The 27,869-nt window shown below is 35.6% G+C and overlaps 5 protein-coding genes across 19 annotated transcripts in view; 2 read left to right on the forward strand and 3 right to left on the reverse strand.

Annotated features, from left to right (window-relative positions):
- The window catches only part of Abca3 (ATP binding cassette subfamily A member 3), a 40,158-nt gene extending 29,181 nt beyond the window's left edge, over positions 1 to 10,977 (forward strand). For all 15 annotated transcript variants that reach the window (XM_087342630.1, XM_087342633.1, XM_087342632.1 and 12 more), the window contains 12 exons: positions 498 to 719; positions 1,537 to 1,816; positions 2,929 to 3,054; positions 3,741 to 3,956; positions 4,799 to 4,993; positions 5,398 to 5,506; positions 6,525 to 6,723; positions 7,080 to 7,267; positions 7,345 to 7,515; positions 8,278 to 8,525; positions 9,054 to 9,205; positions 9,495 to 10,977. In XM_087342630.1, coding sequence (XP_087198756.1) covers positions 498 to 719; positions 1,537 to 1,816; positions 2,929 to 3,054; positions 3,741 to 3,956; positions 4,799 to 4,993; positions 5,398 to 5,506; positions 6,525 to 6,723; positions 7,080 to 7,267; positions 7,345 to 7,515; positions 8,278 to 8,525; positions 9,054 to 9,205; positions 9,495 to 9,533 — 2,145 coding nt within the window. In that variant the 3' untranslated portion in view covers positions 9,534 to 10,977. The remainder of the gene's footprint in view (positions 1 to 497; positions 720 to 1,536; positions 1,817 to 2,928; positions 3,055 to 3,740; positions 3,957 to 4,798; positions 4,994 to 5,397; positions 5,507 to 6,524; positions 6,724 to 7,079; positions 7,268 to 7,344; positions 7,516 to 8,277; positions 8,526 to 9,053; positions 9,206 to 9,494) is intronic.
- Positions 10,978 to 11,922: 945 nt separating this feature from the next.
- Positions 11,923 to 12,766, reverse strand: LOC110837610 (acyl-CoA-binding domain-containing protein 6). The gene has a single exon (XM_022079915.2). It carries the CDS (start codon positions 12,764 to 12,766, stop codon positions 11,996 to 11,998), a length of 771 nt encoding a protein of 256 aa, XP_021935607.1. The 3' UTR covers positions 11,923 to 11,995.
- An 86-nt stretch (positions 12,767 to 12,852) lies between these two features.
- On the reverse strand, positions 12,853 to 13,107 carry LOC147874997 (SRA stem-loop-interacting RNA-binding protein, mitochondrial-like). The gene has a single exon (XM_087342636.1). It carries the CDS (start codon positions 13,105 to 13,107, stop codon positions 12,853 to 12,855), a length of 255 nt encoding a protein of 84 aa, XP_087198762.1.
- A 56-nt stretch (positions 13,108 to 13,163) lies between these two features.
- On the reverse strand, positions 13,164 to 14,032 carry LOC110837611 (histone-arginine methyltransferase METTL23). The gene is made up of 2 exons (XM_022079916.2): positions 13,883 to 14,032; positions 13,164 to 13,748 (listed from the first exon to the last, which is right to left on the reverse strand). Exons 1-2 carry the CDS (start codon positions 13,985 to 13,987, stop codon positions 13,164 to 13,166), a joined length of 690 nt encoding a protein of 229 aa, XP_021935608.1. The 5' UTR covers positions 13,988 to 14,032.
- Positions 14,033 to 14,162: 130 nt separating this feature from the next.
- Positions 14,163 to 27,782, forward strand: Sirt7 (sirtuin 7). Its single transcript, XM_022079914.2, has 7 exons — positions 14,163 to 14,291; positions 14,494 to 14,591; positions 14,752 to 14,967; positions 15,692 to 15,863; positions 16,684 to 16,920; positions 17,659 to 17,779; positions 18,737 to 27,782. The coding sequence occupies exons 1-7, from the start codon at positions 14,190 to 14,192 to the stop codon at positions 20,254 to 20,256; spliced, it is 2,466 nt and encodes an 821-aa protein (XP_021935606.2). The 5' UTR covers positions 14,163 to 14,189; the 3' UTR covers positions 20,257 to 27,782.
- Positions 27,783 to 27,869: the final 87 nt, after the last annotated feature.

Raw genomic sequence — 27,869 nt, forward strand, 5'->3', positions numbered from 1 at the left:
AAGATAGAAATGTGGAATGGCATCTGATGGATATGTTATTACAAACTAGGAGACTGGCTATCCTGTTTGAGATTTTTTGTGGTTTTCTCAATCTTTCCAGGCATAAACCAGGATAGTACCTTATATTGGGCCATGCCCCCCTTTATTCCGTATCCTTTGCAATTCATTATTTATGAATCATTATATAGTCTGAGCTGTTGTCAGTGTTGTTAAGTGAACCATAAATAAACATATAAACAAATAAATAAATAGACAGGACACAGATACCTTGCTTTGATAACTGCTGCTGTAATTATATTAAGAATATGATCTGAAACTTTCACGGCAACTAAGTATAAGGAATTCTTCTCGGGCTACCAGCCATGTCAGGTGGTTGAATGGAAAAACACCAGCATTTCAAGAACCATCTTCATCCTCGTCCTCAGGGTACTGAACTTCGGTATTTCAGCCAGAGTAGAATTCTTTCTATTATGAATAATTTATTCCCTTCATTTCAGTCAAAAATTGATCTACAAGTAGTGAGGCAGAATTACATTGTGGGAGCAACATTTAGTGGTAATGAAACAGCACCAACCATCATAGGTTGGTTCAACAACTTGCCATACCACAGCATTCCTCTTGCAGTTGGAATGATCTACAATGCTCTTCTCAAAGTCTTCACTCACAACACTACCATCAGTGTGGTCAATTATCCTCTGCCATACACTGAGGACACTGTGGTAATTAACCTTCTTTGTGTATGTTACATGTGGTCAAATAGCTTTAATTCATGTTATTTAATTATCACTGGCACAGTCGAATCAACATAGTGAACCATGCTCAAATGAAAATGAGGAAAAGGAAGTGACATATTGCAATCTCTAGTATTTAAAAAAACAGCATATTTCATATTGCAGTATGTATGTACATTCTCATAGAGATTTAATAATTTCCTTCCATGATGTCTGGCAAAGTTTTTGTGTATTTGTGTTCAGTTGACTCATATTAGATCAGATCTGTGAAGCAGTGGAGACCCTAGAGCCATTTTGATTGCTTCCAAAGTGGTCTGAATTCTAGTCCATGCCCATCATAAAGGGTGTTTTTTTCCCCCAATTCTCAGCTCAGTTCACTATTTCCTATGAATTACTTGATGCATGATAATTTAAATTTTATCATTACAAATAAGACAGTTAATATGACTAGAAAAGGTATTTCATATTTGAATAGAGCTGATAATTAGAACAAATTTATGTTAAAAAACAGTACACTATTTGAACATATTATTTTTCAAAATTGTTCTTGCTTTGTTTTATGACAATCTTCTGCAAATACGTTGAACATGAATATATATAAATTACTGTAATTCTTTGGCCAGGAATGTATAGTGCTTAATTTGACTACCTTAGATAATTTCCTTTGAGTTTCTTATGATAATAGCAGAATTTTATGAATTGCATTGTCTATAAATTGTTTCAGAAACGTAATAATTTTTGATTGATTTGTTTCCAAGAATTTAGGTTTGAGTTTGAAAGCACTGTATTGATTCTCTTCTTCCAGATTGGCTTCCAGTCATGGGCATCCAACAGTATGGGTTTCCAAGTGGCATTCAGTTTGGGGTTCAGTATGGCTTTTGTTTCAGCATTTTTCATTATTTTCTATGTTAAGGAGCGTGTAAGCAAAGCAAAGCATTTGCAGATTGTGTCCGGAGTTGAGGTACTGACATTCTGGCTGTCTTCGTTTGTCTGGGACCTGTTTTTCTTTCTGATTCCTGCTGTTGGTGTTATCATTACCTTCACAGCATTCCAAGAGGAAGGCTTCAGCACAGGCAGTGAACTAGGTAAAATTAACAAGCAATATACAGCATTAATTTGCAAGTTACCAACTTTCTTTTTTATGAAAAGAGTGTGTTCCTTGAAAAACATTCATTAAATGGAAATTCATTAGAAGACAATGAAATTTTCATTAATTTAATGACAGTATTTATAATTATGATGACCTGAGATAATGCATACATATGTAAATAATAATGTACACTAAATATATAGTACACATATGTGTATATATGTATATAAATTATTATGACCTCCCTGGTAGCAGAAACCACAGGTGCAACACCGACAACACTTTTCTTTTTATTATTTCATTTTTACGGTGAAGGGTTGTTAGCCCTATGCCCAACCCCCAAGCTGGAGGATCACTTTTATCGGCTGTCTGCGACTGCTTATTCAATATATTTGCAGGTAACTTCTATAACTGGATGTTTTTCCTCCATCCGCAACCTGAGGACGTGTCACGCTGTGGTGACAGGGACCTACCTAACATGGACAAATTATTTTAATAAAAGCAATTAATTTGGAATGAATAGCAGTAATTAAATTAAACATGCAAAATAATGGGGAAGAATATAAAACTGTTCTTGTGTTTAAGCATCACACTATAAAAACATGGGGGTTTGGAGATGAAATTCTACTCATTCTTAAGCATAGTACTAGATGGAGGACAGTGCTTAGCTTTGCGCTACAGACACATCCCCATAGAAAGAAGTCTCCAGTATCCATTGAATTGAAGGCTGGGTGAGACCCTGGAGTCAATCTGGACATAGTGGCAAAGATAAAAATTCCTGCATTTTATAGGGGCCGAATACCACTCATCCAACCTGTAGCCAGTCACTTTACTGACTAAATCGAATTTTGAAAAATAAAATAAAACTATGCTGTTGATGCATGATGAGTCATTCACTATAGAAGCTCATGACTGATATTCTAAGACAGAAAACTGTGGAGTTGCTGGCTCCCTTGACTTGAAGAAAATATTGAGTGCATACATCTTGATGCACTTTTGTTGTAATAGAAATTTGTTGAGTAAACATTAATGACATGAAGAATTAGTGTAATTTTGTCTGTTATTGTTAAGTGGGATCTTGACATTCACTGAACTTTTGTTTTTCAGGAAGAATTCTTGTAGTGATTATTTGTTTCTCCTGGAGCCTGTTGCCAGGGACATACTTACTTTCATTCCTGTTCGATGTTCCATTGACAGGGTTCACAAGAATGACTATGATCAATGTTGTGACAGGTAAATATTTTTAACATTAATATCATCACATTTTGTTTTTATGCTCTGAATATACAGTGTGAATAGTTGGGACTGCCAGCAGCATTTAGTGAAGTTGGAAATAATAAGTCTGCACAGTAGAAAATTAGTCTTGATGAGATTTTCCAATGATTTTCCCCTGTAAATGTTCATGAATAATCCATTTTTGGGTATTAACTTTATTTATACAGTGACCATAGGGGCAGTGATTGTCTCAGAACAGTGAGTTTTACTCTGAAATGATGTGGCTGGTTGTCTAAGATGATTTCATTGCATCAAGTCATGTATAATTTGTTGTTCATTAGTTGTGATGCAGATCACTGAACTAACAACAAATGCTGTCCTGTAGTAATTTTCAGTTGTGAGGTACTTTATAACAGTATCTAAAATTGCAGTTGTATTTCATGACTTGCATCTGTATCCAAATATCTTAATTTAGCCATCTTCTGGATATAGCACCAAGTCAGGGAATAAAAATATTGCCAATGTTTCTGATGATTCCACTGTTCTCTACATCAGGGTCAAAGTCAAAATTGACCTTGAAGGAGGTAGATGATTATGCCAAATTGTTGGTAGTACTTTTATTCCTTGACATGGGCACTATTTGCAGAAAATATGAAAGTATCAGGTTGCATAAATGTGACAGAGCTTTTGTATTCTTATTTCAGGCATTGCTGCATATATGACAGTGAATATTTTGAAATTACCATCACTAGAACTGCAGGATGTTGCCAAGGTTCTGGACTGGGTCTTTCTATTCTTCCCACATTACTCACTGTGTGCAAGCATACACAGCTTGTATACCAACTATGCTTATAACAAAGCCTGTTCTCTTGCACTGATACTTCCAGGAATGTGCAGTCGACCAAATGCATGTTGTAAAAGTAAGTGAATTGTCCCTGAGTTGTACAACAGGCCAGAACTTCTAACACATTATTACAACCTTCATGCTCTGTGACCTTTATCTTCTGTCATGATGATAAGATGTCTTCAACTGAATGTAATGATCCAGTGTTTGCACTCTTCTTTCATGATCTTTATTAGTTGCTAGAAACAATTATTGTGACAGTACCTACAGTACTTGAAAACAGGTCATGACCACTTTCACATTAATTTCAATTTGTTTTCACTTGTCACCCCATCATTTGACACAACATAATTAGTGCAGTTGAAAAGGCGCTGTTAAGTACATTAAGAATCAATTAATGTCTTTAATTTTGGGATGGTTTTGTTTCTGGTTGGATGTGATTGGGGAATCACACTTCATAGATTCTATTAGCAGATCATATAATGCACATATTTCAAGTTGTAAATATTTATAATGCAGTAGAATTTCTATGTTAATTGTAACCTCTGTTGAAAATAATTTATCTGTGCTGTGTGCTATGCAGCTACATACTCCTCACAGATGGCACATAGGTTTGGCCATATCAAATCAACATTATGATGCACATTGCTTTGTGACAATTTTTTTCTGGATTTCTGAATGTGGCCACATACAAAAATTCTCCACTTGAAAAGCCTCTGGTGGCAGTTTTGTATAATTTTCTTCTCAGTATGTTCTGGTCAGTTGATATTAGCCTACTTATTTATTTTGTACCTCATTGTTATCTTTTTCTTGTCCAATTTAAAGGTATATTCATAATTTAAGAAGTATTTCAGTATACAGTGAAATTCTTCACACTTCATACAAGTTATTACATTGATCTCACAATCTGTTTTTCAGATAATTGCCCTGAAAATGGTTGTTTACAAAGGACCGACGACTATTTTGACTGGGAGGTACCTGGAATTGGACGTAATATTTTCTTTTTTATGTTGGATGGAATTTTAGTCATTATAGTGCTGCTGATGATGGAGTTCAGACTGTTTGAAAGATTGATGTACTTCATACAGAAGTCAGATGTTAAAATAGGAACAGGTGAGATGCAAATTTGAGGTTAAAGTAATAAAGTTTAATAATATATATATGTATAAATATACAGAAAGTGCTGGTGTTCTAAGTGAATAGATATTATATATACAGATTTCTCAGTCACACACATCTGTAAGCTTTTTTTGTATACAGCACATAAATTGCTACTGATACAGGTTTCTCTCAGATTTATTTGGTTTTCTCCTTTCAATATCATTCCATTGATGCTCTGTATTCACTTGTATGTCATCCACGATATGGACAATGGACCATTACTGGTAGAATTTCCACAGACATAACGTCATCCTGTTAATAAAAAACTTTGAACTAAGTATCACAAAACCTCTTTCTAAGAACCAGTAAAGAATTAATGAAATGAGATTTGATTATGTGTGATCATGGATTTACAGATAACGATGGACAAGAAGAAGGATTGGACAGTGATGTTGCAGCAGAAAAATCAAAAATGCTTATGACTGAAACTAGTCTTCTGCTGAATGAATATGACTTGGTTCTGAAGTAAGTTAAGAGTTACAATAACCAAATTATTTGTGTTCATATCCGCAGGCTCAGTTCATTTTACTGAGGGCCAAGTAATAATGATTTTGTGTCACATTACAGAAGACAGGGAACATTAAGGGTTGTAGCTGTTTCTTAAAATGAGAAAGAACAATTTAACTTTCCTTATAGTTAGTAAATGAACTGCTTATTTTCTTGGGGGGAGAATTGATTCAGTTTCTTTGTGCTTTTCGACATTCTTCAGGGAAATACTACGAGGCTCGTCCACAAAGTAAGTTTCCCTGGGGCCGTTTACAGAAACAAAACACAATTTCATGGAAATATTTATTGCAACAGATACAGCAAGTGTCCAGCTATTTTTCAACATATTCGCCACCGGAATTGAGACATTTGTCATACCGTGGGACCAACTTTTGAATACCTGTGTCGTAGAAGTCTGCCGCCTGGGATTGGAACCACTGTGTGACAACCATCTCCGCCTCTCTGTCATTCTCAAAACGCTGACGCTGACCGGACAGGAATTTCTTGAGGTGTAGGAAAAGATGGAAATCACTGGGAGCGAGGTCCGGGCTGTAGGGTGGATGATTAAACACCTCCCAGCTGAACTCCTGCAGGAGACTTGCTGTCCGTCGAGCCGTGTGCGGCCTAGCGTTATCACTGACCGCACTTCGCAGTCGGCGGGAGCTGGAATAAGAACCTCCATCTTCAACAGCTGCAACGATGCTACTGTGAGAACGCGGGAGGTGCCGTTAGTGCATGCGCCATGCTACGTCATTGCTCTATCACGTACGCACAGTCGGTTCGCGCAATATAAGGTTTGCTAGCTGTGGGACGAGTGGGAAACTTACTTTGTGGACGCGCCTCGTATCTTTCCAAATGTATATGTGTTCTCCATTAATGAGCATCTTCCCATCTTATTTGATGCTGTGTAACCATTGGAGTTGGAGAAACATCATTAAATAGTTTAAGAATACATAAATAAGTTTGTGGAAATATAATTAAAATTATTTTGTTATAGAGATGTGACAAAATATTATGGCAAATTTTTAGCCGTAAATAAGCTCTGTTTGGGTGTCAAAAAAGGAGAATGCTTTGGTTTGCTGGGTGTGAATGGTGCTGGCAAGACTACTACTTTTAAGATGATGACTGGAGATGAGAAGATAAGTGCAGGAGAAGGCTATGTCAGTGGTCTGAGCCTGAAGTCAAGTATGAAAGAGGTAAGTGATTTTTATTGGTTATCTTGCTGATTTATGTGCCTGTTCAACTTAATAGTACTAAAAAAAATTATTTTCTCAATGTTTTGTAATTTACCCTACTAACTAGTTCTGAGATTAAGATTCAGAATACATGTTTTTAAGTTTATTTCTCAAATGTAACCTAACCTTCATACAGAACACCCCATTTTCACAAATAGGGCTCTATAACTGAGTATTAATGGTATAACCATTACATTTGTAGTAGAACTGCCACTATTTTATTTCAGGATAAAGTATTTATATATATACAGCTTTGGTAAGATTTAGAAAATGCATTATATGATTCATTGTTGATACAGATATTTTTGTGTGAACAGGTGCATCAGCTGATTGGTTACTGTCCACAATTTGATGCTGTTCTGGAAGACCTGACTGGAAATGAGACACTCACTATGTTCTGTCTATTGAGAGGAATACCAAAAGAAAAGTGTCAGTATGTAATAAATTATCTGGCAGATGAACTTCTTTTCAGAAAACATATCAACAAAAAAATTAAGGAATACAGGTACAGTAACAGAATAAGTGAGCATTCACTATATAAAAGAATACTGGTAGAATATTGATGTCTTGTTTTATTCCTAGTGGTGGTAACAAGCGCAAACTTAGCACAGCAGTAGCTCTTATAGGAGATCCACCTGTGATTTATTTGGATGAACCAACCACGGGCATGGATCCAGTTGCTAAAAGACATCTCTGGAATGTGATATGCAAAGTCAGAGATAGTGGTAGATGCATCATCCTTACATCCCACAGGCAAGTTGATATTTTATCATGAATATTTGTCTGCATTCAGCATCAATTTGACACATTTCATTTCACAATGCCATTTTGAAACTTACAATAAAATAGTTCAAAAAATGAGGCTTTCAACTGATTTAACTATTGATGGAAATTAGTGTGGTAGTAAGTAGAAATATTGCATTATAGGAAGGGTATTATTATTCTACCACAGACCATTATTTTCTAACCTATTCTATGGGCTTGATCCTTACCCTGCTACTGAATCAAATGAGCTGAAGAAACAGGTTCATTGTTCATTATAACTAATACTGGAGGCTTACTTTCTGTTACATGAGATTTATGTATGTATTAATAGATGACCATGACAAATATTTGATTTTCAAAATTTTCTGTTTCATAGCTTGGTCACAGAAATCATTGTTGTTAACATTACTTAATTTGGTACTTGTGGGTTATTGGGACACATCTCTTTAAAAATAGGTTAGATTAATGTGTGTGGACAGCAATAAATAACTGAACAAACTAACAAATAACAACAACCCTAACCTAACCTAACTTATTTTTAAAGCGATGTGTCCCGATAACCCACAAGTGCCCTTATTATGTATAAAGTCTATTGGAATTTCTCTGCAGGTTGTAATTTGTCTGATAGAGCTTCTGCATTTCTGAAGCATTCCTAAACTGTTTTCATTGTTGCCAACTGTTGGTTATTAAAATAAGATCAGAGTTTTTTAAACTTATAAAAATGAGAGCTTACAGACTTTGTTTTTTCAGTATGGAGGAATGTGAAGCTCTCTGTACTCGCCTTGCTATCATGGTGAATGGTCATTTCAAGTGCCTTGGCTCCACACAGCATCTCAAAAATAAATTTGCAAAGGGTTACACACTCATTGTGAAGATCAAGAAAACACCGACCTCACTAGACAATGGCAGTGTTTCAAATAGTCATAGCATTCTTTCAAAAGACGTTGATTCATATGATCTGCAACCCATCAAGAAATTTATTGTTGAATCATTTCCTGGTATGTAAAAATGTATTTTTTAATTCTGCTATACAGGACTTCAGATGCATTGGTAATTTGTATACTAATATTTCAGAAACAACTGAAGAATGTTAGTTCTTGGTGAATTTTAGAATATTCTTAGTTTTACTGTTTGAGCTAACTAAAAACAAATGTCATATTGATATTCTGGTAATGCTGCAAAATTATATGCAGTTAAAAGGGTGCCTGAAGTAATCATTTGCAAAACAGACACATTTTGTTTACTTAAAATAATGAATACTGTTGAAACAGTAACATGCTACTAAATCATATTTCAGACAATGAAATATTTTGTTTTATGATAATTTATATTTTACTTCTTATATTTCAAAGTAATTCAGATTTGAATTTAGTCAACATGCAGTGGTAAAAGTATATCAATGAAATTGTCCATGTGTCTGATTGGTTCACAGATATAGTCTCCTAGATTTCAGCAGAAGCAAAGTAATTCAGGATTACATAATTTAAAAAGATGATACAGTGGTACCGTTATTGATATGCTTGCAGGGGCTATTCAAATGGAAGAGTACCAGGGTCTCCTAACATACAGCATTACTAATCCAACATTAACCTGGGCAAGGATGTTTGGAATGATGGAGCATGCAAAACGCCAGCTCAACATTGAGGATTACTCTCTAGGACAGACCAGTTTGGAGCAAGTTAGTTCATTTTTTAATAGCAGTTTTATATGTTGTACACTCAGTCCTAAGAAAGGTCAGTTTTCTTTTCTTCTCTTGCACAAAAAATGTTGCTAGTCATCAAGAACCTCACTTATCAGAACCAATCAGGAAGCAACTGCATGCAATAATCTGTAATTTAAAATTGTTTCACATTACTGCCTTCATCTGAAAGCTAGAATAATTTTTAAAAAAAATTCTTTGAACATAGATTCATTGTAAACCAGTCTGCAATTGATTGTACTCATTTCTGAATCTTTTTTCTGACCAGGTTTTTCTAACATTTACAAAGAAACAAAGAGAAGACTGATTCAAAATCAGACAGTAGACTCCAGTATGGTGATATCAGGGAGAAGGTACACTGATAATGGAGCTTCCTGCATCAGATACCAATTCTCCAATAGCACTGCAACGTGAATGCTGTATTTCAGGAAACTTTGTGTGTCAGGCACAGGAAATTGTCCTGAATGCAAGAACTGTATATGCAGTATAGGAACTGAAGTTCTTGAAGTGCCATATATATATCATTATTTTTACTTAACCTCTGTTAATGATATTTGATCTGACACAGACTCCACGACTGCTGAGTCAGCTCACAATTATGCAGAGTTATTGATTACCATGTGGATAATAAGCAGTGGTTTCAGTGATCAAAACAATGTAATAACTTTGTTAGCAAATGAAGGAAACAGAATGTAATCATTTCTGCAATCCTAAAGCTCCACCAATTAGAAAAATCCAAGAAGTCTTGAGTAGGCAATTGTAAGTATCATACCTATGGAACTGCATCCACAGAATGGCCATTAAGTCACTGTGCATTTATACTGCTATGGATCTAAACATCTGCTTCCTAGTACAGACTTCAAAAGTTCAGCGAAAATGTGACAATCAATGCAAAATGCTACTTCGAAGCATTACTTTTACCTAGTAGGATTTGAGGTTTTCATGGCAGTGAGTCCAAAGATGGCTGTCTTCTGGGTTGTAGTGCCGTGTAGTCTGGTAGAAGTTTACCAATGCCCTAATGATGGAGGCAGCAAGAGCCTCTGAAACGCTGGTAAACTTCTATGAGACTACACGGCATCACAAACCCAGACATCCATCTCCATTACTTTACCTATTTATTATATGGTTAAATGAGGACAAAATCACATACTGCATTTCTCCATGACATTACTACAAGGGATTTGGGGTGAAAGATTAAGTTCCAATGATGTCTGTCCACTGAGTTCACCACCGAAGTACACCTGATTTTCGGTTTGTGACATAAGTACAAACATTCACAATGTCCGTAAACTTGAATAGATAAGTTCTACTGAAAGAAATCCTTGGACTGAATTGGTGCCTGTCACTGAAAACATACATGCACATTTACAAGCATGTGAGGGCAATTTTAAACAGTTTCTGTAACAAGTCAATAAAATATGTATTTTGAAAGTTACAGTAGCAGTTGTGCATAGGGACTTAATGGTCACCTTGCATAAAATAGTTTGTGTAGAAAGTTCTGGACAAAATAGAGATAGTATTACAGAAAGTTCCTGACTTATAATAACACAAATGTTACTTGAAATGAAAAACCTTTTTAATTTTAAATTCATTTTTAATTTTTGTATGCAGTATTACACTTTAATAGCTCTATACTGCTTGTATCTGTGCATGTCTAATTAATTATGGATCTCTCAGTTAAAGCTCATGCTGTGAATTTGGATCTTAACAAAGATTTTGCAAAGATCATTAATAAAAATTACAAAATGGTTGTTCATGTGTATGATTATTTAGTTGTACCTCTTCTTCAGATGTCTCAAAGCCTATGGTTCCAGTTCCCCTACTGCTTTGTGTTTCATCATAACTTCATTGGAACTGAATAATTTTATGGAAAATATGCTGCATTAAATTCTTTTCAAGTGATCAGCCATATAATTAAAATTTAAAAGTCTGAAATTATAGATTGTCTCTGCCTTTATCACAAGGTACTGACATGATTGTGGCTATCATGCAAGTCATCCTTTGTGTCAGTGCAAATTTGTATTTGTCAGCCAGTTGTCACACATCAGCCCATGATGATGGAGACAGACAGTATGCAGTGTCAGAATTTTACTCCATATTAACATGGCTGATCACCTGAGAAGCCTATGTTGCATTCAGTCACCATAAAATCTTCAGTCTTATATAGAACGTGTACTGTAACTGAAATATCACCTGGTTGCTCTGCAGTATGGTAAAAATTTGTGTATATCTTAATAGTACAATATGCTAATTGGAACTTCAACATCTTTTGCTTGCATCATGTTTTGACATATATTAGTTATTGAAAGATGTCAAAATTAATTTTTTTCTCATATTTGGACATATTTTAATGTTTCTCCAATTACTATGTATTTGTTAACAGGTTAGGCTAAGTTAGTTTGTCAGCAGTGGTCTTCTGTGTTGCGATGCCATAGTTCTGTAGGCAAGTTAATCAACATTCCTCCAAAACGTTTGTAACCAGCCACTGAAAGACTACAAGGCATCACAATCAATGACTTCACTCTAAGAACCTCTGTCTCAGATTAATTTAAACTATAATACATACTGCATTTAAAGTATTAATCACAGCATGCATTGCAGCTAACAGATATAAATAAAATGAACTCAGAATTTTTTTAGTATAAGAATATTATAAAGCTGTTAAATTAGAAAAATCAGAGAAACACAAGTGAAAATTCTGCAATGTTAATCAATTTATTTTATTCAGCATTATACAACTTCATTAATGACTGTAATATGAACAATTCTTCAGTCTGCTTTATTCAAAGACTCCAAAATTTCACTACCCGATGCAACATCAATGGGTAACATACCTTCTGTATCAGCAACATTAGGATTTGCCCCATTGTCCAAAAGAAATTTTACAACATCAGCATGTCCACAAGATGCTGCATAATGCAGTGCTGTCTGTCCATCCCCATCCCTCAGATCCACATCAGCCATTAAATCCTTAATCAAACATTTTAACATTGCAATGTTACCTCGGTCAGCTGCCCAATGAATAAGCCCCATTCCTTCTGAATCTATGATATTACAATCAGCCAGTGAGGATTTCTGAGCAAATTCCCACACTTTTTCTGCATTGCCCTCTTTAACCCAATCAAAAATAGTTTTGTCTGCATCATCCAAGTACTCATCTGTACTTGACATACAGCTAACTGTAACCCACCCACTTCTTCCACTAATACCACTCCCTTCTGAATTTAAATTTGCATCTCTCCAACCATGATCCAGTTCTGAAATTAGCTGCACATAGTTCTTCATGGCAATTTCACGAGACATGTCTCCTAATGCTTGCCATGCTTCCCATTTCTGTTTGGCTTGCATCTCATACCAGCGTGGCTTAGAAATATTACATGGCCCCACAGTTGCCTGCTTATAAAATCCATACAGCTCTAGAAGATGTCCAGGTTCTAACTTACCAATAATAGATTTTAAATGATTAGCAGACCTTTCAAACATATCAGATAATTCTAACATATTACTTGCTTGTGCCATTGTTATTTTATAATTAAGCATTAATCTACTGAACTACACTACACAGTAGACGTAAATTACTGCAGCATTTAAATATTAAGAAATGTAATTCAATGCTCTTAACAAGGTTAATTGCCAGCAGGCTGAACTGAAAGTATATTTCCCTCCAATATGTGGTTATGTCTATTTGTAACACTATCATAACCTCCTTGAGTACTGAAAAGCACAAAACCATAACCACGTGACATACCTGTATTACGATCAAATACCACAGTAGCTGAAACTACATGACCAAACTCTGAGAAGTATGCCTTCAGTTCACGGTTACCAATTGTCCATGGCAAGTTGCCTACAAAAAGCTTATTAATTGCCCTTGCAGCCATTACTTGTAAAATGAAATCTTGTCCAAGTTTTACGTATTAATCAAATGGAGATGAAATTAAATGTGCGTTATTTCTAGAAGATGAATTGTGTGATCTTGCATTAACTCATTAATGTCTACTCCTGATTCCGTTCCCAAATTAGTGAGTGGGATTTGTTCACACTGTAGTCGCCACTTATGAAGCAAATGTTCAATTGACCAATCAGCACTCCTCTCTTGATAAGTGCAAAGAAACCTTGCCTGAGGATTCTTTTCTAACAGAAATGCAACCGTAACAATAATATCTTCAAAGATAGATGGTTCATAAAAGCAATCTGATCCTAAAATAAGATCAACTGGACCTAAAGTAAAGATGTTCCCTAGAAATAATCCCCAAGAAAGTCCAAGCACCCGGACTTGACTAGGAAGAAGGCTATTCACTTCACAGCACCGTTTCACGTGCTGGAGACTCTTTGGAAGAATCGCACTGTCTGTTAGTGTTACAGCAGCTCCACACTTAGCAGCAACAATGCCTGGCAGGGCTGTTCCTGAACCAAGTTCCACTATATGTTTTCCTGGCAGTTCACGACGGTGTTCCCAAAGAAACCAGGCTAGAACTGGAGCTGATGGCCACGTGTAGAAACTATAACTCGCTTGCAACTGCTGTGAAAAATATTAACTTGCAGTTAAAAATCAGTACGTAGGTTATGGAAACATGAGGTACACTTTTCAAAGGAAAAGCATCCTAGGTTTTATCCATAAAGAACATATATTATCTATAGAATTTCACGTAATACCTCAGGAATGAACACTTCTAAAGATTCTAAGTCGTTTTCTCCTGTCCTATTATTTCTTGACTTGAACAGAAACTTTTTTACTTGTTCGGTTACCCCATCGGACATTGGATTGGAAGTAGTACCAGGAAGTTACAAAGTAAAAACTAAATTTCGAAATACTTGTTTTGTTTCAAAAGTATTCAGTGTTTTACTTTATAATTACGATTAATGTATTTCATATTAATTTTGTTCATGGTTTCTTAGTAATTTATAAAAAATAAATATATATGTTTATTCAGGCAATTTGACTGATGTGCGATAGACAAATATGGCCGTCAAAAGTGAAGTAAAATGTGGAGTTGCAAGGAGAAAATCAACCCAGTCAGCCGCATTTTGTATTAAAGCGGAAAGGAATGCCTCATACAAAAAGGTATCGCATTATGTTTTACATAAATTAAACCTTGATATCGTTAATTTAAAAACGTAAATATACCTTGCTTCAATTTAGAGCGTCACCATTTATGGACACGAATGGCCGATACTGGAATGTAGGTTATTTTCTGTTTGGATTCTAATGCGTTGCATTTTGAAATAGTACTTTTCTAACGATCAGTGTTGCATATCTCCTCCAGGTATCCTCAATTCTACAGAAAGCTGAAATTGATAGAACAGATGAAGAAAAAGAAATGTTGTTCAGCTGTTCGGAAGTTGTCAAAGAAGTCACCAGGAGGTGAGCAGAACTTTTTAAGGGATAACACATGTAACAGGGTTTTACATGCTGTTACTATGGCAGTATAGTGTCACAAAATAGAAAAATGAAAGGTTTATTTGAAACTTTTTATGCATATTAGCACTTTTTGTAATACATGTGGATGTGAACATATTTTCAGGATTGAAAAACGCAAGAAAGTAAAGGAAAGACTTCAAGAAATAGAGGATCCTCCTGACCTGTTAGCAGAGAAATGTCACAAATTGGCAGAAGCTGTGGCAAATTCTACAAATTTGGTGGTATATACAGGGGCTGGGGTAAGCACTGCTGCATGCATTCCAGACTACAGGGGCACCAATGGCATTTGGACATTATTACAGCAAGGAAAAGATATTGGGTGAGTTGAAATTTGGAATATTGATGTAGGTTGTAAAGACTGTAATGGTGTTTATCTGCTTGTTTACATAACTGTTGTAAATAAACTTTCCAATAGAAAATGATGATGTTCTGCTGGCTTGTGACACTGTATGGACTTGCAGGTAGATACAAGTGTTTGAGAGAAAAATTATCACGGTATCTTTAGGGCCGAGGCATCACAACTCATAAGAACATCACCTTCACTGCCATAAGAACTTCAAATTTCATTCTTCACTAGTAAAATTATAAGATGTTTTCTGCATGGATTAAAATTTTGGGTGGAAAACTAGAGACATGGCATTTGTTCTGTTTTGTAGATCCTGCTTCTTTTTGAAGTTACTGCTTTAGAAACTAGGATTTACAAATATACGAGTTCTTGTCATGTCTCCTACACCCTTTCCAAAACTCTGGAGACTTGTGATATTTTTATTAATGAGTGGAGTGAAAGTTTGGTCATGTTTAAATGACAACATGAGAGCTTACAGGAGGGTTAAAGTTTGTATGGGTTGTGAATTGTATCACTTGCTTAATTTTATTTCATGTGCTACATCATATCTTGCCACTAAATTCAGTCATGGAATTTTTGAAGCAGACCTCACATCACATCACCAGTTGATATTGTTCTGCTGCCTTTTATACTTTGCTGTTGCTTCTCTAAATCTGTAGCTTTGCATCAGCAATCTGAGTTTTGTGTTTCTTTTCAGTCTTCATGACCTTACACAGGCCGAACCTACACTTACTCACATGGCCCTCTGGCAGTTGTACAAAGCAGGGGTACTTAAACATGTTGTTTCTCAGAACTGTGATGGTCTGCATCTTCGCAGTGGCCTGCCAAAAAGAGCATTGTCTGAAGTTCATGGAAATATGTATATTGAGGTAAGCGCAAGAACACATCAAAATTTGACTGTGTAATCATGATGACAATGATGATCTCTTAATATTTTCACCATTGTCGCTTCTCTCATAAGTGCTCCGCTTACATATTTCTCTATTCTGTTTCTTATATCTTCCTTCACTCATTCTTTCCACTTAGTCGTTTGTTGCTTATTCAGTGTCGTATTTTTATACTGTTAAAACAATCCTCTGTTGTCATCCATGTCTAAGACATGTCCATACCACTATTAATTTGGCCCATTTTTCTTGTTGTATTTCTACCTTTAGATCTTGTCTGATATCCTGCTTTTGGAGATTTTCTTAATACTTTAAAAACAGTTTCTTCAGCTTTTTTATTTGTTTACATCTTTTTCTGAAAATTTCCAGTTATAAATATTATTTCCAACAGTATTGTAAAATTTCATGAGTGCGTTGAATCTGCTAGACACCTTCACACCCATTACTTTAAAATCCATTTTAATGGTATCCTTTTTCACACATATGACGTAAGTCTGTCAATGGTCTCTTCCTGAACACATTTTTGTGCCCCCCCCCCCCCCCCCCCAGCTGTCAGGCATTTTGAATGCATGTAAAGTACACCTATATGGGCACATTGGGCAAGTTATTGTATTATGATACATCATGATGATTGTACATTTAAAAAATCTATTTGTATATGTACTTGTGTGTACATACAACATTCTGTGTCATTAGTTTTATGCAGATTACAGAATGACAAATAAATGGACCATAAGTTATTTTAAAATTAGGCATTATTATTGCACAGAAAGTTTGAACTGTGTGTGTTACATCTGTTTCCCAGGTGTGCTGCCAGTGTAAGCCTACCCGCGAGTATTGGCGTCTCTTTGATGTGACGGAGCACACAGCCCGATTCAGTCATCGCACAATGCGACGCTGTTATTCGTGCCTGGGCCCTTTAGTAGACACAATTGTACACTTTGGAGAACGTGGAAAATTGCATTGGCCTCTGAATTGGTCTATGGCTTGTCAGGTAGCAGACAAAGCTGATGTGATTCTGTGCATTGGCTCCAGTCTTAAGGTATGTTCTGCATGTCTGCTTTCACATTTCACAGATAAAATCTTAGAAATTGCTAATTCCATGGTAAGGTGCAGTGTGCGTGTAAGTATTTCGCAGAGAACGTAGATTTTATCTGTTGGTATGAAACAAAACTGATTAAAGCACTGTACATGTAGTCGAAGTTTGAAGGTTTCTGACAGTGGTGCATTATATGTAAAATGGTTCTTTTGGACTTCTAATTTACATTTAATATATACTGTAAACTTTCTCATTAGACATGGAGTCAACATTAAATCCTCATTTCAAAAACTTCACAGGTTTCATATAAGACTTGTGCTGTTTTCCCTTTTAGTATATAAGATTACCTCTGGGAACATAAATCGATTTTATGTTGGGTCTGGTTTAAATAATTCATAAATTCATATGGCAATCAGTTTTATCACATTGAGACCTGGACAGCTGGCATGCCAACTTCCTTTTGAGCCTAGCTCTTGTGTTAAAAGGTAGAGACATGTTTAAAATTGTTTATAGATGTTTCAGTAATGTAAAGTGTGATGTGAAGAAGAAAGTGCCAGGAATATTTACAAAATGTATAAAGAGTTTGTGCCAACTTATCATTAATAAGTTGCACAGACCTTATAAAGTGAAAATAATTAATATATAAAAACTAAATTGGTAATTCTGCACGCTGTCAATGTGCAGGCATGCCATTTTATTTATAAATAAAAGTCAACTTAATGCTTTATGGTGTTTAAACAGGTGTTGAAGAAATATCCTTGGTTGTGGGGGATGGATAAACCAGCAAAAAAGAGGCCTAAATTATACATTGTAAATCTACAGTGGACACCAAAAGATGATCAGGCAATTCTGAAGATCAGTGGTAGGTAGTGTTGATAGTAAATATTTGATATTGAATGTTTGAATGTTAACATCTCAACTGACAGGAAGAAAATGCTCAAAGAAATCTATATAAGTTTGAAGATTCTGTTTTCTTAGTGTTAATGTTGTGCAGACTATATACTCTAATAGTCTTAAGGATTGTAATGATCATCATTGTTAGTACAAACACACATAGAGATATTACGCATTTGAATATGAAGATGCCCTTTCTCTGTTAAAAATTACACATGTAATTGTTGGCCATATAAAATCTAAAGTTTTTTTTTAGTAACTAAATGCCACAAACTCTTCGTGGGCAATCAGCTGTGTTGGTACAGAATAAAAATTCAACATTTTAGAGAGACAAAAGAGACTTTTTTTTCCATTATTAGTAACTGATATGTGTGACAGAAATAGCCAATATGTATGTGTAGGTCTTCCTAGGTAGATCAGCGTGTTTGACCCTGCCTGTCTCTCCCATTGGTTAGTTTCTGACCATGAGGAATGGACTGCAGTAAGTCTACATGTATAGACATGTTAACTATTTCTGTCTCATATCCCATCAGTTCTTGATGACAAGAGACAGAAGCCATCTTATAGATGCCTGATTTTTATTCCATATTGATGTAGCTGACTGCCTAAGATTATCTAATTGCATATCATGCTTTCTGTTTTATTAGTTACATTAAACATGCATTCAGAGTTTAATTTTGTTTGCTGGCATGTTCTGGTTAGTTATAACTCCGCCTTTTTTTGTGAAGTCCAAATTGGACTACACCAAATTTAAAAAAAGTTGCTCATTGTAAGAATAAATAGTAGCCGGCAAAATATAAATTGTCTTTCATTCGAATTGTTTTTGTTACAGTGCATATTCAAAATGCATCTTGTTTTTAAATAAATTACTCTACAAGATGAAAATATGCATTTAGTGGAAGGTTAATTTAATGTCATTTTCCAGGAAAATGTGATGAAGTAATGCGACAGGTGATGTCCCATATGAACTTGGAAATTCCTAACTACATTCGAAGCAAGGATCCAATATTCAGTCATGCTACATTTCTTGATCCAGCTGAGGCGCATACAGCTACGCAGCCATTGCTGAAGCAGCCCCTAGAAGTCATGCAAGAAAAATGCCCAAACTGTGGAGACAGTGAGATGACTGCTTTATGCTGTTGCAGTGGAGAGAGTCTCCTGCTCAGGGGGGTGAAGTGTGAAGCTGGTGAAGTAAGCGGTAGTTGTCATAAAACTGAGATTGGTGTTTGTAAGAAGGAAGATCCTTTATCTGAGGAATTACACATGCTCAAGAGGAACCATGGCAATTTTAATTTTGTAAGAGTGGGCACCGAAGTTACACAAGAAGTTTGTGCTGTGGATAGACGTGTTGAGAATGCACCTGAGGTACTGGATGAGAATTGCTTCAAGAAAGAGTTGAAAAAGAACAGTACAATGACAGTATTAGTAGGTGATAATTGGTTTCAGAACCAGTCAGATAACATCACTCTGGATAAAGAAACAGACAGAAAGTTTGGCTCAGATTTTCCACATAATGAGAGTGTTACAAGTATGATTGGCCTAAAGATGGATTCAGATTCTTTTGATCAGATTTTAAATTCTGATCAAAGTAAATGTGATCCAAATTCCCTCCATGTTAAAGATATTATTGTACAATGTAGTACATCAATGAACCTTCAGAAGTGTAGGTTTTCAGTGGGTAGTAATTCTCAGTCTCTTAGCAGTATTAACAGCGCAGGTTGTGAGAGAGGTACAAGTTCCATTACAGAAGCTAGGTATACAAATGAACCACCTCCGCACCACAGTATTTCAGTTTTGTCATTGCAGTCTTTGACTCAAATTCTTCAGATAGAGCATAACTATAGTAAGAAATCTATCAGTCGCAGAATGGACAAGGACAGTCAGTGCACTGAGGAAAGGAATTCAAAATTTAAAGGTATTAGAGGATCTGTGCATTCACTTGAAAGTAGAAGAGACAGCACGCAATGTAAACGTTTGAAAACTAACAGGACTGAAATGGAAGGTACTATGTCTTTCCCTCTTTTACCCCAGTTATCCTCACAACAGAGTACAAAAAAAATTATAGGAACAGAAAAGACTAAGGATGAAAAGCAAATCTGTGATGATAAATATGATTTTAGTGACACCAAAATGTGTTCATTCTGCAAGTCAAATTACAGTTCAAATAGATGCCTATTTTATCCTCAGTGGACTTCCAAATTTGAAAATATTACATTAGGATCTCAAGTTTCAATCTGTGAATGCTGTGATACAGATGATGAAGATGGTGATACTGATGATGATCTTGAAACATGCAAATCAGAAGGTGGTGATACCCATGACAGTTGTGAAGGTAAAGGAAGCTCTGATGCCAGTAAGATAAGTAAAGTTCCTAATATAAATCCAGGCTGGTATGGAAAGGGTTATCGCAAGCGTACCAAGAAGAAACGTCATGAAAAATTGTGATGTAGTTGAAGTGAATGATGATATTACAGGGCTGTTCCACTTGTGATCCCTAGGCTGAAAATACAAGGAACAGAGTTCAAGTGATCCATAGAATACAAGCTGGATTAACTCAGTTGTTGGCTATGGTTTCAATGTCCTTGGTATGACTTTTTGCAGGGGCAGTGGATATTCTCTTCACCGCTGTGTTTAGGCCGGTGCTGAGGTATCTAATTCAGGAATAAGTAGAGCATGATACTGATCTCTTATCTCCATCTCGTGCCAAGATTATGCGTGTGCAGGGCTTTGGCTTCTTCTGGTAAACCTGTACTCCTTCCAGGTGTAGTGCTTGGGGACACAGGAAACTTTCACATTACCCGTAGTACAGTAGAACTATGTATGGGTATTCTTTGTTTTTAAACAATTTTGAAGGAAAAGAACTATTTTTTATGACCATTAATATCAATAGTTTGTTGTTCACGTAGGAATAGCATAACTCGTAATCATAGAGAAACTTTGAGTAATATGTATTCCGTTCAAAAGAAACAGACTGAAATTAATTTCACATGCTATGAACTTTATCAGCAAAAATAGAAAATTTAAATTTTTATGTAATTATAGGTGACTGAAAAGATGTCAAATGTTTACATAGTAATATTTTGTTTTTCACAGTCTGTCAAAGCAAATGCCATGATAGACCATGACTGTCAATGAATCATGCATCACCTTTTGTCCATCTTGGCATTAGATGGAGCTAACAGTTATATTCCTGCTTCTTTCCTCCATTCAGCGAGTCTGAACTGAGTAGACTCAGTAACCAGTCATGAGCGTACAAAAGACAAGGTTCCAATTGTCCTTGTTTGAATTGGGATGTAATGAAGTGAACCAAATAATTTTTCTTTGAATTAAAAACATTTGTTTAAGTGAACTGGAGACCCACCCTCTGCTACTGCTTATTATCATTAATTTATTTTTGAACATAACTGAACCTGGACATTAGAACACTGTTTCATATTGAACAGTGTTTTTAACCTATATGATTAAATACAGATGTGGGCCACAAAATATCAGAAGTGGAACTGTCCTTGATTTTTATAATGCTCACTCGCACATGAAAAATGCCAAATGTCTTATCCGTGTTGTCAGTATTCCCTTCATATTGCCAGATAGTGATATTTTAATATAACAGCAAGGTAGCTTTATACTTGCCTGATTAAGGGACCCAGAAACAGAGCATGCACATGTTACACATTGATTGTGTAAAGTTATGATAATAAGTGAGTGAAAAGCATGTGAGCGTAAGTAACTCGGACTTCTGGGTAGTATCCTCTAGGTCAGTGCTTCCCAACCATTTCTGTTGTGTAGTGCACTTTAAAGATTACTTTACATTTGTTATGGAAAAAAAAGAGTAAATATACTGGTGGGTAATAGCAGCAATCCATATTACAGAAATAAACTTTCTGTTCATAATTTCTTGGCTGTTCTATATGGACATCCTCCCCTATAATTTCTCACTTAATAGCAGGACAAAAATTACCAGCTTTTACAAAACTCACTAATAATAAGAAAAGAAGTAGAGCAGTACACATATATTATATTTGGTAGGCCATACTGTACAATCCTGTTCCATTGTAAAAAGTAAAAGTAAAGTTTGTCCCACTATACGCCATGTAGGCGTTTGGGGTGAGAGGAGGTATAGCTCCTCTCTTCCTTGACCTCGGCACTAGATGGGGGTGAGTGGTCAGCATCACGCCCCGGCCGGCTTTACCCCCGGGAAAGGACCCCGGTACCCATTGTAGAGGAGGCTGGGTGGGCCCCAGAGCCGGTCTGGACGCAGAGGCTAGAGGAAAAATCCTCTGCCCCCGTCGGGGATCGAACCCCGGCCGTCCAGCCCGTAGCTAGTCACTATACCGACTGAGCTATCCCGGCTCATCCTGTTCCATTGTAGACTTGTTATAAAAACTAAAAGTATGTTGTTTGGGAGAGAACCATAGTTCTTTGCCTTTAAAAATTTATCTGCATGTTTGTTTCTGTATTAAACTGTTATAACATCTAACATTTATCAGAAATCAGATTTGGAGTCCAGCATATGGACTGTCTGCTAGTCTGTAGGAGATATCATCTGTCTCCAGGTCTTGGACCTGAAGACGGATAAGAAGTGAGATTATTCCAGATTTTGAGATTTGAGGTTTTCACAGTCATGATAGTTCAGATGGTGATCTTCTGGATTGTAACACCATGTAGCCTATTAGATGGTTATTGCTGCTTTGGAGAAACATACTGCCTCCATCATCTACTCTGAAAATCGAAACTGCTCATAAACGTTGATTGTCATGATATCATAACCTGTGACATATGACTACACTCGGTATTAAAAAGGTTGTTTGGGTATGTGAGTCAGAGCTATTGCACAGTGTAGCAACTGCAAAGTAAGGTCTCGCAGTGTTTCGCCTGATTCTCCTCTATCTATCTGGTATGTCTGTAACCATTCTGGAGTATCTGACCATACATACCACCGGCAACAAAGAGGCAGACACCTGGTCAAATAAGGTTAGCCTATGGTACCTCATTGGAACTCCAGAGAGATGTATTATAGTTGAAGCCATCCCCACTTCATGTCTCCTGATATTACCTGGCACTTCCGTGAGAAGATTCCAGTCAAAACAAATCCACCAGTTCATGCTCTGCTGTAACTCATCTCTACCCAGAGTGACAGATGCAGAGAAAATACCGATCCCATCCTTTTGTCCATTTTCTTATCTTCAGCCACATGACTTAATATTATGGTCTGGCTTCAAAATTACAATTTTGTCCTTTTGGCCACACAACCACAGACTATACCAGATGTTGGGTAGCGCTTGCCAAATGATTTATTTTCCCTCTCTGGTAAACGCATTTGTAGCTGATGCCGTGTGGCTCAGTATAAAGTAGACCTTCTTATATAAAACAACTGTAAATGCTTTATCATCTCGGTGTATAATGTTTACATGATGTGTGCTGAAGGTGAGAGACATCAAGTTGAAGGCTGTTTAAAGTAGCAGCACACATGATTTTATGGTATGTCCAATAGATTCTGTCAGTATGGTTTCATGAAAAATGTTAGATTGTTAGATTTTAAAATTCCTTACTAGTAGGTATGTATTAGAATGAAGTTGGAGAATGTTTCAAAGAACAGAAAGCATGAGGTATAATAAATCCAGGGTTGGCATGGCTATGTGGTTCTCCACTGCAGCCTTTTTCTGTATTAACTAAGAATATGGCGTACATTTTAAACTTTTTTACTCATTCATCATATGTTTGTAGTTAATTCACCCAGTAACAGACACAAGGCAACCAACTAACAGTTCCTGTGACATGCAGAAAATGAATATCGTGTGTGTGTATGTGTGTGCTTGCTTCCACATTTAATAATAATCAGCAGCTACACAGTTTGGATTCATGTTGGTCTCTTCTGATCTGTAATATGTATTGTAAATTGGTGATCTCAAGAAAAATATAAAAAGTGTTGGCAAGGTTTACTGCCATGCCTATGGCTGGTAGTATAGATAAACTTTTCCATGTTCTGTGGTTTTATTTTCATGCATAGTTTTTATTGTTTCATTATCTTTATATCAGTAAGCGTTTCTTCCTTTGCTATTGTGTTATGCACTGATATACTTGGCTGCTGTTTCTTTGCCTTCAGTTAAGTATCTTGATATTATTACATGTTAATATCATGTTAACAGTCATAGGTAACATTCAGATTTGGTTGTTGCAGGGATTAAAATGGTGGTATAAAACATGTATTGTTACATGGTAATTGTTTTCTTTTATTTATATATTTTAATTTTTGTGATCTTTGTTGTGCAGTAATTACTGTAAAGGAACTTTATTCAAATTGTATTAACCCACAGAGTTTTTATATACAGTTTTAATCTTCAGAAACAAAAGTGTAGTTGAACAAAATCGTACGTTATTTTGTGGTTGGACTGGGTAGTGATAAGGTGAACTGTTCAGGTTTTGTAGTTTAATTTTTTCTTAAGAATTTCCCAGATAGTTATTTTAAAGTTCATGCAACTTTATAATGAAATGACTAGGTTTCTAGGTCTGATAAATAATTTAAATTCTCATGTATTTGCATGCTAAATATTAAAATGATCTGTATGTAGAAACAAATGGAAGTGATTCCTGAATGAAACAAATCAGCTGTGACGGACGTCTGTTAGCATTGATGGCAACCGTATTAAGAACCCAGTATATCCTCACAAATTTCAAAAGTTGGAAGGAATTCTGTATTTTCATTAGTTGTTGGAGCTTTGGTATATTGTCACAGAAGAAAATACACATAGAACATGTTAGTCCTAATGTTACAAACCCTTTTCATTGCTTATTACTCGAAGTACTTATCACTAATAGGTAACATTTTTAATGGTGTTGATTTTGTTTTTGAGATTGGAATTGGATTCCCTTCCATATCTGAGTTTGAAATTAATCATAAAGGACCACCAAAGCAATAAAAGTTATATATGTTTCAGAGTTGAGAGAATTATCCAGCAGTTAAATATTTTAAGAGCAGACTCATATAAGTAATATTTAAAAATCAGTTTGTATGTTTAAGAAAACACTGCATCTGTGTTACCTAAAACAAGGATGTGCTTTGTCCCAGTTGGTTCTTAATTTTACTCCAGAATGTGGCGGACTGTCAGAGATTATAAAGCACAAGTGCTGTCAGCAGGAATACAGAAATAACTTACTGACCGATAGAATAGTGTAAAATAGACACATAAAAAGTAAAGTGTGTGTTCATACGCTTTAACCAGAAGCCAGGACAGATTACACCAGTAATACAGTTGTTAAACAGAGATTGGTATAGTTTAATTATTTTTAGAATGACATTACCATCACCCAGAAACACAAGCACCATGATATCCTGAAATTTATCAAATTAAACTAGATTTAAAATTACATGAACCAGATATATAGTTCATATGGATATGTGTGCTTACACATGAGGAAGTCCTGTGAATAAAAAGACCCCTTTTAAATTAGCATTGACAGGATACTTAAACACATATTCCTTTAGTCTCTTGATGAAATTCTAATGTTTAAAATGACTCATAATATTTCTAAAGGTTTTTTTCATCTTTATATAATATATAGTTTATCTACTCTATATGTATAGATTTAGTGTAACATTTGAATGAGACCTTTATTTTATGTGAAATATTTATAGTATTTTGAATCCTATTTGTCTTTATGTTTTATATTTTATTACTTATTCCACATCCTATTGTCATTCTGGCTAACTTATGGATCCGTGGAATGTGTATAACACATGGCGCAGCATCCCAGAAGATGGACGTCTTTGAGTAATTTTCATTTCATCTTACAGGACATCATACCAAAACTTTAAATATAAGGTGTGCATTCAGAATGGCTGGTTATTTGCTTGTTTATCTGTTTGATTTATTGTGTAATTCAGTCAGGAATCACTGCATTCAATGAACAGTTTACAATAGTAATTGCATAAAGTGCTAATTGTTGTCTTTCTGATTTACAGTTTCAGTGTTAAAACCTGTTGTAAGTACCTGGATCTTGAAGTATTGTTCTTCAATAATACTACAGTTTTAAAATTCCCATAGCATGTTTGTTATCATGTGTGTTCTGATTTACATTTTAATATATGTCTGTTTATATTAAGTTTGGTTTAGATTAAGACATTTACAGTGATATTTGTCTTATGTGCATTCTGTATAAGTGGTACTTAAATCTTAATGTTCATATGTATGCTATTTGAATTGAATGTTACCATCTAAATACTGTCTCAGAGTACTAAGAAATCTACTTTCCATTAGTGTTACTTTAAACATGAAGTTCAATTCATGTTTGCAAACTTCCTTTATAATCACCTTTTAAACAGGAAGCTTTTAGATCAGTGTTTCTCAGACTGAGTTCTGCAAAGTAGTAAAAGTAAAGTTTGTCCCGCTACGTGCCATACAGGCGCTTGGGGTGAGTGGAGGTATAGCTACTCTCTTCCTTGACCTCAGCACTAGATGGGGGTGAGTGGTCAGCATCACGCCCCGGCCGGCTTTACCCCCGGGAAAGGACCCCGGTACTCCTTGTAGAGGAGGCTTGGTGGGCCCCAGAGCCGGTCCGGATGCAGAGGCTAGAGGAAAGATCCTCTGCCCCCGTTGGGGATCGAACCCCGGTCGTCCATCCCGTAGCTAGTCACTATACTGACTGAGCTATCCCGGCTCACTCTGCAAAGTAGCCTCAAGGGTTATTTACTAGTCCCATGGGTTTTGTGGAAGGAATACTGCCTAATGGCAGACTAACTTACTTTAGAATGCCTTTGCTATCACAACAGTATAGTTAACTTTATACAGTGCTTCATTACTCTTTTAAATTACTCTGTACCTGTTTAGGGGAACAAAATTACCTTTTATTTATTGTTATAAGAATAATTTGTATGCAATATACAAGGTTTTTGAGAACATTTTTTATATATTTTTGTGATTATGTTTGTTTCTCTGTTTTATATGCTACAGCTGAAAAGATGACGTCAGATATGGAAAATGTTATTGCTAATAATTAAGAGGTTTTAGTCTTCGTGGTGATGGTAACTATTTGCTTAAAAGTCTGCTCGCTTTGGAATGATGGTGGGGATATTCATAGCAGACTGCAGCAGGGATTTTGTGTTCACATGAATTCTCAGAGGGCACTTACGAGATTACAAGCCCTCTCTTGGAAAAATGTGACATGCAGTCTCTCTATTCTTGTTATTTATATCAAATCAAAAATATAAGCTGTAGTGTGGAAGTGTACTTTGGTATTTAGATTGATTTCTCTTAATACAGTGCATCTAACTTTCGGGAATAACATTTATGATTTTATTTGTATTCCATATAAATTTTTATAGCGTGCCATTTATGAGAAAAATAGGCCTAATTTGAGGTTATGTTAAACCAATGCAAACCAAAATGTAATTCGTGTGATGTCTTGTGTGAACTTCATAAAAAATTGTGTTCACCAGTTTTGGAGTTGGACAGATATGGTCCCCTCATTATACATTTATTTGTGTAAATAACATATAAAGTATACCATATAGATAGTTTCCTAATTGTTCATTATTCATAAAACTTATCTCTACTGAATGGTGATACTTAACCAAAACATGGATGCATTATTTTTTTTAAAAACAAAGGCTTTGGCCCCCAGGATTTGTCAAGTCATGCAGTCAATGATTTCCAATTCTGTAAACCCCCCCCCCCCATGTATTTATATGAGCAAGGTAGTAGTATGTCTGGTAAAATTGGAAACTTCCAAGTACTAATAATACAGTTCCTCTTTTTAACGTCTTTCACTTTATATTCAATATATAACCAGCAATGCACTAATTTGTCCATATATAAATAAATGTGGTTTAAAAATCTTGATGTTAGTGTTGACTATTCTTTCTTTCCATTTATGTTTCTCAAACGTATTTTACAATCGTGCAGTATTTTGTCATAAATTTAGCCTTTTGTTTTCAGGAAAAGTGGTCAATAAAAAATCATTTATTAATTGCTTCATTCTTGTTATTTCTTTCATTCCCAGAAAGAAGAGTTCTGGAGATTTTTGAACTCTTACATGTTGGAAAACTATGTTACATTTGTTAA

The sequence above is a fragment of the Zootermopsis nevadensis genome, unplaced genomic scaffold (genome assembly GCF_977971745.1).
Source record: "Zootermopsis nevadensis isolate Lab colony 2312 unplaced genomic scaffold, Znev_1.0 Znev_ptg000003l, whole genome shotgun sequence".
In the NCBI taxonomy this organism is placed as follows: domain Eukaryota; kingdom Metazoa; phylum Arthropoda; class Insecta; order Blattodea; family Termopsidae; genus Zootermopsis; species Zootermopsis nevadensis.